Source organism: Chrysoperla carnea, chromosome 3 (genome assembly GCF_905475395.1).
Source record: "Chrysoperla carnea chromosome 3, inChrCarn1.1, whole genome shotgun sequence".
Classification (NCBI taxonomy): Eukaryota; Metazoa; Arthropoda; class Insecta; order Neuroptera; family Chrysopidae; genus Chrysoperla; species Chrysoperla carnea.
Genome location: NC_058339.1, coordinates 37,551,274 through 37,565,476, shown reverse-complemented (window position 1 = coordinate 37,565,476; position 14,203 = coordinate 37,551,274). Strand labels below are relative to the sequence as shown.

General features: G+C 27.2%; 1 protein-coding gene across 1 annotated transcript in view; it reads right to left on the bottom strand.

The window, feature by feature from the left end:
- Positions 1-4,583: 4,583 nt before the first annotated feature.
- Positions 4,584-14,203, bottom strand: part of LOC123294672 (alpha-1,3-mannosyl-glycoprotein 4-beta-N-acetylglucosaminyltransferase A) — a 365,058-nt gene continuing 355,438 nt past the window's right edge. Inside the window, exon 10 of the mRNA XM_044875778.1 lies at positions 4,584-4,812. Coding sequence (XP_044731713.1) covers positions 4,783-4,812 — 30 coding nt within the window. The 3' untranslated portion in view covers positions 4,584-4,782. The remainder of the gene's footprint in view (positions 4,813-14,203) is intronic.

The window sequence follows — 14,203 nt, the reverse complement described above, 5'->3', positions numbered from 1 at the left end:
TATAAAGGGGATCATTTAACCCGTAACGATATATTTGAATATCGTCATAGAAAACTGGCCTTTAAATATTATACGCCTAACAAAATTTGTTATAATATTATTAAAAGTCAACAGAAGCCAAGAGCAAAACATCCAACCGACGAAAATTAAAAAAAAATCTTTGTTCAAGTCTTTGTTCAACGATTATTTTACTCTGATGGATCATTATGTAGCACTTTCCCTCTAAGTGCTCTGTAAATGGATACATTTATTGATTTTTGATTAACTGATTTTTAAAAAATTATCATCGGAAAGTACGCATGAGATCAGAATTGGGTTAAAAGCTGTTTTGTTCGTTCGTCTTGAAGAGCATAAAGTAGTGTACTTTTTTTCTACAATCAATTAATGAACACCCTGTATAGTATAACCAAGAATACTTATTACAAAAGTTTTATTAGTAATCTGAGATACAACTTTACAAAAACAGAACGTAACATTTTAGGTTCTTTGGTAATAGTTGATAATGAAATCCGAAAGTCTTCGTATCTTTTGTATTAGATGAAAAAATTAGCTCTTAGTTTATCGGTTTTTTTTTACACAAAATAGAGAATATTTATTATATAGAGTGTTTACGTTCTATTTAGTTAAAATAACTAAGATGCTATACAGATGTAGTTTATACTTTTTTTTTTAAGTATTTTTTTTTAATGCAAAAGCGTTTACTAAAAATACAATTTGTTTGTAATTTTGCTTGTATAAAAACTTTAATATAATTTTTTGAATATGTTCTCTTCTTTGGTCCGTGAAAATTCTTATAACTCTTTACTTGGAATTGGGTAGATACACAAAATGATATAAGTTATTTTATAATTTTTTTTTGTCTTTTCATTCTTTCGGTTCCTATCGTGCATATTCGATATGTGCGAGTGGAACATTATAAATTAAAAACTTATAATAATTATTATAAAATAACTTTTATTGGTGCGTTTACCCAATTATTTACAAGCAAAATTACAAAATATATTTAATGAAGGGTATGAAAAAATAAAATTTTAGAAAGGTGTATTCCTTAACATTCCGAAAAATATCATGTTTTTTAAGTACAAGAAAATGTTTTTACATCAATATATTCATAATCCGTTTTTCTAATATTTTTTTTAGGTTAATATAATCGATGATAGATGATCACTTATTGAAACAGTAAAATTATTCAAAGTCTAATAATAAAATTAATTTAATTTACAAATCCTTACCCGAAATTTTTCCCAGTTTTCCCCATACCAACCCGAAATTTTTGAAGACTTTGAACAATATGAACTGTTTTCTTTTGTTTATTTTCATAGGTACATACATTTATTTATATTTATATTTTTACATTAGATATTTTTTTTTTAATTTTTTATAAATATAAAAATAAAAATTATTTAAAAATTCTATAAATATCTTATAAAATTACGTAAAACTTTCACGAAAAGCAATTTAAAATAATTTTTATTTTAGATATAATTTTTACAAGTATTTATTTTTTTATTGTATTTCAATAAATTAAAATTTGTTCAATAAATAGTATACCTTTAAATTGAATAAATTCCATAAATTTATAAAAATTTATTTTAGAATAATTTCAAAAGCATTTGTTCAAAATTATTTGAATTTCGAATAAACCAAAAAATTTTAAAATTTAAAATAATTTAATGACTTTTAAAAAAATTTCACGAGGAACCGTAAACTGCCTTGATTTAATTGGTTTAATTTAAGAGGATACAGTCCCTTATTAAGGAAAAAAATTAGTTGGAAAAATTTTTATTTGAGAATAGATAAAAACAAGTATTAGAATTTCTAAGTTTCATAGATACTGCTTTGTTTGACAGGATACTCATTACTCATTAGAAGAAAATGTAGAAACTATTTTTGTTCCCAAATTTATTTGCCTTTGTCCTAAAATTTATTTATTGTTTCAAAAGACGTTCGTTATCGAGCCAAAACACGTGTGAAATCAATTTTTGGATAACATCAATAACTACGAAAATATGAAGGATTTAAATGTACAAATAGAAAGAAAGGAAAATAGCACTTGGTGACGTCAAAACCTGCACTTGTCATAGAGACTACCTACATACCAAAAGTTGTTTTGCAAGAATAAGATAGAAAAAATTTTATTTAGTTGCTTATATCTTTCATGTTTATCAATCGATTTTAATTTTGATTTCAGATCTTGCCATCTATTCCAGCACATTTTCAAATTTTAACGAAAACAAAGGCCTATTGTCTGAGACTTCACAAATATTCTGCGAATATGATATTCAAATAAAACTTCTATTGCGTTTTAGAATATTTCTTAAGGTAGTACTATCGGTAATAGACTTTGCATTCAGAATTTAATGAAACTTAGCATAGTTGTCCATTATTATATCATAATTAACCAGTTAAATTTTTAGAGGCCTTCAGAGAACTGAAAAAAAGATATTTTAAAGATATTTTAACATTGATCCTTATGAGAAATCACAGATTTTATTTTATTTCACAAAACTGGACGTTCAGATTTTCAGTTCTCTGAAGGCCCCTAAAAATTTAACTGGTTAATTATGGTATAATAATGGAAAACTATGCCAAGTTTCATTAAATTCTGAATGCAAAGCCTATTACTGATAGTACTACCTTAATGTGTAATTCCGTATGAATACTTATAACTGAATTTTATGGAGTATTTTGTATGAGAGTATTTAGAATTTTACAAAAAAAAAAATAAATAAAGTAATGACTAAGAAGATTATTTCATAAAGTTTAATATTTTACCCATGAGCATTTTTATGTTTTAAAATTTCAATTTGATATAGGTAATATATTTTTCAAAATAATATTTTCATATTTTAACATACTTTTGTATGACTTTTTTTTTTCATTTTTACACAGGATTTTTTATTTTTATTTGATAAATTATTACACATATTATTTATAAATATGAACTATATAAAAAAGTGATTACTAATTTTATAGACACCATACTATATGTATAAGTTTGTTCTTTATTGTTGTATACAGAATGTTTCAGAATAAATTGTTCTTAAATTTAATACACCTACATTTTCTGCCTACTTAACTTAAATGCTATAGAGATAGACCGTGGGACATAAAGGGTGCTTTGTTTATACGATGAATACATACTTGAAACTTCGTGAGTGGCTTCCTTTTGGCGAGTCTATCAAACTTATCTACGACTTTTTTCGAAAGTGATAAGTTTTTTAATGTGCATGATAACGTCATATTTAAGCTATCAGTCTGAAAAATAGCAGCAGGAAATTTTTCGGACACTATGACCACTTGATAACATCAACATAATTATTAAAGTATGTATTAATCATTTAACAAAGCTAAATGATAGCATATTAATTCATTTTGTGAGTAGACAACCTCGAAAACATGCCCTGCATACAACGAACCAGCCTTCGTAAGTCATATCATCGAGACATGTCCAGGACTCACCCAACTCAGAAATCAACACGGAATTCCAGCCGACGTTTCCACTACACTCAACGAAGAACGCCATTGCCTCTAAACGATCAAATTGTTAAAATTGATTAAACTAATCTGCTAATATATAAAACCAAATATTCTCGCCTGTTATTTGTTCACTGATAAGTTTATCCAAATATTGTATTTAAGTGCAGTCGCCAAGGACCTGGGGTTGTCAAAGCGACTTGATATATAACTTTGACACAATAAAAAAAAATTTGGTATATTTTATTTAGGCATATTCATTTAACTTTAGATTTAGAAAGTTCAAGAAAATTGACGGAATAAGAATGCAGAGGTTTACTTTTTTCTAGATGTAAGTATTTTAATTTTTTATTTAAAAAAGTGCTATATTTTTAATTATACAAATTTCTGTATAGACCAAATAAAATGTTTTAAAAGCCAATGTCATATTAGTCCTGACAAAATCCATGCATTCTAGGATGTTTAATTTTCGCAAGGAAAATTTTTTCCGTAACCCGTTTAAAACATTCTCCTGAATGTTAAAGTGCAAGTGGCCGGTGGGTAACCCGATAGGATATTATTTAAACTAATTCGAAATTTTACAATTGGGATCACAAAATTAACGAAAAATGTTCTTAGACATTTTTTTCTAAGCCCTCCAATTTTGGAGATAAAAATTTGAAAAAACGTGATTTTTACAATTTTCATCCCTCAAAAAGTCTATGAAAAAATTAGATTTTTAATATCTAAAAAAATTTTTTTGTAGCTTAAAGCTAACTGAACGTCTTACGGCAAAAAATTTGGCCTCATTGCATTTTAAGTGGTTGATTGTTAATTGTCAAGAGAGCACGCGAAAAACTACCCCACAATAACGATTTTCTGTTCTACACATGCTAGAAAGATAAGATTCTATATGCCCATTTGACAAATTCTAATAGCTTTTGGTCAGCAAATGTTTTTATTAGTATGATCTATGCCATTCTTGAAATTTAGAATTCTGATACATTCTGTAAACGTATATAAATTTATTTTACAATATATAAATTTCTATAACTAAAATTATGTGCAAAAAGTTATTTGTTACAATTTTTTATTTTAATAATAATAAAATGGTGAAAAATTTTATATAATATGATGTTTGAAAAATGGGTTTTGTTTTCTGTTGTTCCATTGTTGTAAAATGTCTGACATCAGTAAGTTTTATTATTTTAATAAAGAACTGGTAAATGTTATTGCGGTTGTTGACAATTTCACAACTGATGTTAAATAATTTTGTTTGGTGTTAAAATGTGGTAATATCTTACGTGTCCATTCTTCTAGAGAGGGTCACCGTGCAACTTTATCTTGTATTTGAATCTGTAACATATATAGAAATAATTTTTAAAAAATATTTTTAGAATTTTTTTATTATTTTATTTATAATTTTTGTTTTTATTATACTTTAAAAAAATTATTCGTACAATCAAATAAAATAGATTATTGAAATTTTGAGGTCCTTATAAAAATTTATAATAAATGTAGATAAGCGAGTTTTGTTATTGAGTATCGTCTTCTCTCGTTCTTGGAAAATATTTTAGTTTCTAGACTAAATATGATCCAAAAATTACAAAAATTCAGATCATTTAATTATTAAACAAGTTGCTTCTAAGATATATTGCCTGAAATCGATCTATGAAATCGCGACTTGCTTGCGATTTTGATTAATATTTAAAAAAATACTCAGCCAATCGTGAAATAAATCAGATTTATGTATTTTTTTTTGTCAAAATTAAATTTATTTACTGCGTTTTATCGAAATTGTAAACACAAATTTACCATCCATTTTATTTTTGCAATTTTCATAAAAGGTGTAATTAAATTACAAAAAATTTCTTATTTTGGAATTCGATAAAAATGTGTATGTTATTATTGGCATAAATATTACAAAAAATTGCGTTAATTTGCCGATTGAGCGTGTAATTTTCAAGAAATCATCCAATTTTTTTTGTCTTTTTAGGACATTTAACATTTTTATCTTGGAAACTTCAAAAAACTTTTTTTTAATTTCTTACAAATTTGTAAGCCTGCCAGAAAACATAGGTGGCAAGTAAAATCGTAAAATCCATAAATATTTGGTTTTTTTTTTGACTTGATTGATACCCGCCCGCTTCACTGGGCTTAAAAGTAAAAAGCACCGTTTTATAGCCTCCATCCTCTCTTGATATACAAAGTTTTCATTTTTGTTAAATGTAAAATAGTTATAATTCATTAAGTATATGAGAAAAGTTGGCCATGATTTGTTTTACATTTACTATTTGAAATTTTTACAGAATTCTTTAATTAATGGTTCAAAATGATGATCATAAATCTGTTCTACTTATAGTCATCACTTTGAACCATAAATTAAAGATAATTAATTGTAGAGAGCTTTACTTTGAGGAACTCCATAATTAGGATTGAAGAAATAAAATTTCCAATTTACCTTGCTTAGTCCATTTTTATTTAAATAATATTTTAAATTATTAAAATATTAAATAAATAAAGGTGAACTAAGCAAAGTAAATTGGAAATTTTATTTCTTCAATCCTATAAATCAAAGATTTCTGTAAAAATTTAAAAAATGGTAAATGACAAATTGAATTAAATTTTTATTTATTTATTTAAAAAAAATATTTATCTTTATAAATTATAGTTCATGTGTTATTCTGATATATCAGATATATTGCTGTACAGTTTCGTTAAAAACCATTCGCTAGTTTTAGCGTGAAAGCGTAACAAACAAGCAAACAAGCAAACAAACATGTTTACTTTCTCATTTATAATATAATAGGGATAAAAATCATTATGTGTCGTAATTCAATTTCTGTATTTTTTTACGTATTCATTTTGAAAAGTAATAAAATATCCGATTTCAATTTAAGAAAAAAATAACCAATTTGATTATTTAAATAAATAAATATTTATAATCATTTTATTATTAAAGGTTATGTCGTTTAAGTTTTATTACGAAAAACGTGTAGATTTCGTGTAATGTTTTAAGTAAAAGAGAAATGCAATAAAATAAAAACACCCAAAATAAATCCACACACAAAAAATACTTATAGCCGTAAATAAAAAAATAAATAAATAAATACCGAAATTCAATTTAATTCACATTTCGATGTAATTTTATGATTATATATTTTCTCATATCTTCCTTTCTCGTATACAGAATGTACCAGTACAATACAATGGCTTCATTTAGAAACAGCCTCTTTGTATATTGGGAAAATCATTTTGTCATTCCACAATCGGTGGTTTAAAACAGTTCAACAATAACAATCTTAAACCAAGTGCCATCTATTTATTTCAGTTGAATAAATAGATGGATACATGGGGGCGTTGCCAGCTTTTGACTCAAGAGAAGGCAAAACCCCCAATTTTGGTTTGGGGTGAGACAAATTAGAAATTTTTTGGTCTAATAACTTATATTTTATTAACTTCCCTGGGGAAGTTAATGTAATGGGGCCGATTTTGAAAATCACCAGTTTTACATATTTCCGCGGTTTCAAGGCCGCAATATCCGAACCAAACCTTTTCAATATGATGTCTGTGTGTGTGTGTGTGTGTGTGTGTGTACGTATGTGCGTATGTTTGTTCGGATTCTTTCGCCTCGATTATCTCGCGAACCAGTTATAACACGTATATTACACGTGAATGGGCTTATTCGACACGTAATCGCGTATTTAAGAAATGGAAGAGTTCTCAGAAAAATTAGTTGAACCGTTTTTTAAAGGTAATACATAAGCTGCCGCATATGTTCGAAGAATAATCTATGAAGGCTAAGAAGACCCTTTTTTTTTAAATATTTTTCCCCCTCTGGGAAGTTAGTCGTGTGGACTACAGAAGTCGCACTCACACGACTTCTCTACCACACCTATTCTACTTTAAGCATTTTGTACTGGGTCCATTTTTGTGGTGAATTAATTCCATTGTCAAAAAATACCTCAAATTTTATTTCTTTTATTCACCTAAGCAACAAGTATGATGATTTTGACATGATTTATCACTTAAGTAGGAATATAATTCGCATATGCACGAATATAATTTCCTTTTCTATTTTGTGAAAAATAAGTAAATGAAAATTAATTAGAATGCATAATTATAACATATCACCACTGTATTAACGATTCTTTATTCATATTTTCATCAAGCTATCATTCTGGTTTTGACTTGTTTTCAACGCCCTGTGGTGTTTGTCAACGATCGTCTATACACATCGGAGAGAAAATAATATTTATATTAGTTTCATTAACAAAACGTTTTCTTAGAAAAACGTTACCTTTTGTGTTGAGATAATAGGACTTATTCATTTAGTTATTATACCATGTATATATGAAATATACATAGTGTATTAAGTTTAGTCTCTAGTTTGTAACGCTTAAAAATATTGATGCTAGGAAAAAAATTTTGGTATAGGTGTTCATAGAATCATCTAATTAGTCCATTTTCAGTTGCCCGTCTTTCAACACGAAAACTAAAAAAGGAAAAAAAATATCAAGCTGAAATTTTTACAACGCACTCCGGTCGTAAAAAGTAAGGTCGAGTTCGTAAAGGAGCAACATAGATCAATTGAATCTTGTAAACCGTTGGAGATAGAACAAAAATTTAAATGTAAAAAATGTTCCTTATCAAAAAATAAACAACTTTTGTCTGGAACATTTTTTTTGTAAAAATCACTGTTTACTCAGGAGGGCACACATTAGATGCAAATTTTATAGTATGTATTAATATGGGATTATCAGTTATGTATGTGTAACATGTATAGGATTGCATTTTTTAAACGAGATCTTGCAAAAATTTTCCATTCGAAAATTAATCATGCTCAATGACGGATTTTACCGGGTCTATATGTTGAATAACACTTAAAATTTTATTATTTATCAAAAACCAACATTACAATCAGCTCTGATAAATCTCTGTTCCCCACAAATTTTATACATGTTGAGGAGAATGCTCGCGTAAATGTACACGAATGTGTGTAAGCCCTAAGATAAATTAACCAGGCAACTACGTATACAACACATTTACGTATCAGATTTAAAACTGCAACTTCTAATATGCTCGGTTGGATAGAATCAACTGTCAGAAGTTTAATTTTTGTGAACAAGCCCAATTTATGTTTGATGATTAACTCATAATAAGTTGTTTTATAAATATCTTCATGTAGGTATAGGTAGGTACTACTTACCCAGACTGTCTATTCTTGTTAAGATAATGAACCAAGAAACTCATAAGCAACAAGCCAAGCAACAGTGTTTGTTTATTGTTACTGTTTATAATTGTTGTTCTTGTTTGTTATGATTATGATTATTATTATTATTGTGGGTGGGTATGAACGGGTGCTTGGGAGTTTAGCTAGTTATTAAAGTAAAGTACTTTTAGTCTTCATGTTGATGAAGTATCTTACGTACGTTGTACAACTACCAAGCAAGTTATTTAATGAGCAAGCATTAAATTTTCCTACATCCAATTACATTCTACATAACAACATACACTGCAAAAAACAATTCTTAATACCAACCGATATAAGATTGTTTCAACCTTATCGCGAGATCAAATATTGCGAATGGTGCCACGAATGTGATACAACTACCGTACGGAGTTGATTGGTGAAATTGACACAAACGCATGAGTTAATTGTATGAAAGACTGTTTAAAAAAATTTCAAATATTGTTGTTTTGAAATGCAACACAGTTTTAATCTTTTTTTTTTTTTGATTGGTTCTACCACTTTTAAATATAATAACAAAATAGTGATGTGATTGTCACAACTACATTAGCAGGTAAAAAAATAAAAGCTTTATGCTAAAATAACAGGTTTATTTTTAAAAAAATTAGATTTCTTCGAGTCGGATTTGAACCAGCGACATATGGATGGATTGATGATTGTTGCATATATACCAAAAGTTTATTTTAAGCTTTCTGTAAGTTAGTACCAACAATCTTCACGTAGTTGGCACAATCACATATGGACTAGATATGATAGACATGCGATCATCATAACCAAATCCTCTATTTAAAGCAAATGCAAAGAAATTTTCTTTTAATTCATCGGTTCGCTTTATTTACACGACTAAATATTAAAATTAAGTACAATTTTAGTTTCCATCAATAAAATGCATGACTTTAAACTAAAATCAATCTGTTTAATAGAAGTAATGATTTTGTTTATTTAACTTCAGTGATTTTGTAACAATGAATTTATACTTTAAATTCAATCCCATTCTATTGTAAATACAAATATTTAGCTGTACTTGTTCCAATCGCTATGGCAATTGTTTGAAAGTATTTTTACTATATTTTAATATGAAACGGTCAACTTCGGGATAAGGTTGTCATTATTTTAATTATTTTTTTCAGTGTAGTGTTCTGTTCTTTTCCATTATATAAATTCTTGACTAATTACTAATAAAATTTGATATTCTCACCCAAGTTAAATATTATCGTGTGCACATGATATGGGTTTCATGAAATTAGTATCATATTTTATAACAAATAAGAAAGTAAAGTGCTTGATTTTATGTAGAATTTATGAAAATTGGAATATTTATGAATTTGAAACCAAGAAAATTATTGGAAGTATATGTATTTTTATACCATGTATATGAAAAATATCAAGGTATACTTAGTTTAGTCCCAAGTTTGTAAGTCTTAAAAATATTAATGCTATGAACAAAATTTTGGTATTGGTGTTCATAAAGTCACCTAATTATTTCCGGTTGTCCGTCTGTTTGTCTGTTTGTCCGCCTGTCATCACAATAACTCAAAAAAGGAAAAAGATACCAAGTTGAAATTATTACAGCGTGCTCAGGTCGTAAAAAGTGAGGTCGAGTTCGTAAATGAGCAACATAGGTCAATTGGGTCTTGAATCTGTAGGACCCATCTTGTAAACCGTTAGAGATAGAACAAAAATTTAAATGTAATAATGTTCCTTACAAAAAAATAAACAACTATTGTTTGAACCATTTTTCGAAAACATCTCTGTTTACCCGAGAGAGCGCAAATTAGTTTCGAATATTGTATAGTATGTGTTTAGTGTGTATTATATGGAAATATCAGTCATGTGTGATAAATGATTTATTTATCAAAACGCAAATGTGACTGACTCTACATTCAAAAAGAAGTCTCGTTCGACAGTCTTTTAAAACTTCGAATATCTTTCTCTATGAAGAATTTATGATTTTAAATTGTACCTGGTTTTAAATTACATAAAACAAATTATGGAGATGGTAAAATAAGGAACCTTAGTATTTTTGCATAAAAAAAATCTTAAAAATTAATATTGCAAAACTATTTTAAAGATATAAAAATTTACTAAAATGCTATTTTTGAGTACAATTAATAAGAATAAAAAAATCACTAATAAAATTTAAAATAATAAGATCATTTTCTTTAAATTACAAAAATGAGAAATGGTTCATAAAAATATTGAAGTTTCATGAAACGAAATTGTTTTACTATTGTGAAATTTTTTGTTCTTCAACCGTTACAATAACAGTAGTTCGTAATAATAGTAATTTGTAATTGTCTGGAATTTTGTGAATAAAAGTGAATATATTCATTGAAATTAGTTCAGTTTCAGTGATTTTAGATCAATGGACTCGCGGTAACTATTAATAAACATAATAAATAATACATTTTTTAATTGCAAGCAATTTTTTTTTACTGAATTAATTGATGCAAATAACTTAAAATAATTATTAGTTAATAATAAAAAAATACTTTTATCCTGTATAATTTAAAAATATTAAATTATATATCAATTGTAAGCGAATATTCTTTGAAATAAAATGTAGCTATTGGTTTGTACCAATAGTGCAACAAAAAAAAACCATTAAAGTAATAACTAAACGATGATCCAAAAGAAAAAAATAAAAAATCAATCTTAAAACACTCTTGTTACGACTCTTTACATTTTTTTTTCTTCGAAAATTCGACTTCGAAATGCTATAAAACAAAGAAAAAACAAACAAATCAAATTTTAACCAGTCAATACCAGAAGAAACTCAAGCCGAGCAAAATAAAATCAACTAGAACAAAATCGATAAACTTGACAATCAGTTATCAGAGCAACAATTTTGAAAATCGTGAAGCTGAGTTTGAATATCAAAATATGGTGGAAGCGATTGGCAGTAAAAAGTACAGAGACAGTGCTTTTACAATGTCCCAATCAATATTATAAAAATTTTCCAGGCTATTAAATAATTTTGCTTTTTTAGTAATAGTACTGAATAAGCTTACGCAGTTCCTGCATGGTTAATTTTTTTGAAATTAATATAGAATTGTTATACGTATACAAGTTGACTTTATTCAGTTGACATATTCTTGAAACTCTAAAAATAAGTTTTATGCATAAAAATACATCAAGCAAAAAAATTTGGGTGTGTAGGCGCACATCTTACGCAGACATTAAACTTAACCTAGCTCACTCTATAACTGGTAATCGATAGATAAACACTTTAAATTAGAAAGTTGTAATTGATTAAAAAAGTGACACTTTTTGTTTCTAAAAATTTTACCCAAAATTGTTTTTTCAAAGCTAGATTTTTGCTATTGAAAATATTTCCAACAAAAAATGTTTCCGTGTTTATAAAGAACAACTTTCGTTTTTAAAGCGATCATCTAATGTTTGTCAGGTAAGTATTAGAGTGAGGTTTTAATTGAACTTGAAAGCTTAAAACGAATTCGATACCGGTATAAGATGTGTAACCTCGAAACGAACATTTTGAAACATTTTCTTTGATTAAATTTATGAATCGAGTGTCAAGCATATGTCAACTTAAAAGTGTCCACCCAGTATATAAAAAACATCATTATTATGCTTCAATAATAAGTATATCGTAGATTAAAATAGTAATTTTATGGACTTTTGAACACAAACGGAATGGGTTTGCCATATTTTATATGTCTACCTACATTTATCTGTGTATAGTGTGTATCCTTTATGTATGCAAATTCACATAAATTTGTTGAATTTGTGCTTGTTGCTTTTCTACAGTAAAATTATTTTTATTTCTTTTTGTGACATGAAAGATGAATAAATTAAAAAATGTAAACAGGGCAATTCAACATAGAAACGCAAGTCAGTAATACAAATATAATTAAGAATACAAAAAGTAGATCCATTTTAATAATTATTGTGTAATTGTTAAAAACTTTACAAGCTTTTATTTAGTTTCCCCTGTCTGTTGTTTGTTATCAAATCTTGCAAGCTAAATTTGATCCACTTTCAGTTCCGTTCTGAGCACGCTATAAAAATTTCAGTTTGATATCTCTTTTCGTTTTTAAGTTATCGGACAACCTGAAATGGACTAATTAGGTGATTTTAGGAATACCAACACCAAAATTTTGTTCGTAGCCTTGGGATATTTCATATATATATGGTATAAAAATTCAGCCTAGAGCCAAAAGCAAATTGTGGTGTTATGTGCTATGCTACTGTGATTAGTAGACAAATAAAAAATATTTCCGGTAATTCAATTTTTCTAAGATTAACTACTCGAAATCTTTGAGCAAATTATACAACGTTATGTCTCTTCATGCGTCTTTTTGTAAATGTGACGCTAGTATTTTAATTTTATTGAATAAACATTGTCGATAATCTAGGAAAATCCAGATTGTCAAATCCATGAACAATGTTTCTATAAATCAGACAGCAAAGTTGCGGACACAGCTAGTTTAATATAAAATGCAAACAATTCATGTTAATTAAATCGATTTAAATATTATTTTAATATTATATTGTATGCCACACGTGAGTCTTATGTATAAATAGTAGGGTAAAATATAGCACCAATTAGATAATGCAATGCACCGTGGTTCTTTCTCTAATTTCTCGATAGATAATCTATGAGATATGAAAACAAAGTTTTAGTAACAGTAAAGTAAAGAAGGGTTTTAGTATTTGAAAGGTCAAATTCGTTAATGAGACCGATCGACAGATAAACAAGGGGTAGGGGTAGGTCGGTGCACAAAGTACAAAATTTTGAATTTTTTCTAATTAAATAATATTTTTGTATTTCTTGATCAGTTTTCAGTAAAAAAGTATTCTTGCGATTTTATTAGTTACTTAACTCCTTTTTGTAGTTGCCGTGTTAAGTAAACCGTAGTAAAATGGGGAAAAAAAGTATTCACATTAAATCCAAAAATACCAGTTGAAGCTGTTACTAAACGCTAAGAGATGAGGGTGCCAGAAAGACAAACTTGTAAGGTTTCCAATGTTTCAATCAGATAGATTTAATGAAATACATGCTTTTAAGAAACGGCAGTGCTATAAATAGAGGCAATATTCATTGTGATATTTAAAAAAATGTCTTAAAAAATAATCCAAAAAAATAAGACAAAAAAACTACATAAAAAATCCAAGCGAAGTTTTTTAACCGGAATTTTCATTATTTGGATTCAAGAAAAGATCTGCAAAATCACTATTTTTGATATTTTTCCTGTAGTAGAGTAAGCGACATATTCTAACTTTTCTCAGTTTAAAATTTCGAAATTTGTTGCTTCTACGAAAATTTTGTACAGAATCTTTTTGTGTAAAATTAACTCACTTCATAGTTTACGAGAAATTTGAAAGAACCCTTTTACGCGACTTTTAACCCAGAATATTTTTTTTGCACACATGATTTTGTAATGAACTTTTTTTTATCATTTCTTGCACCCGAATAAAGATATTCCCGATGAAAAAACTTCACTTGGATTTTTTAAGCAGCTAAATTTCTATTTT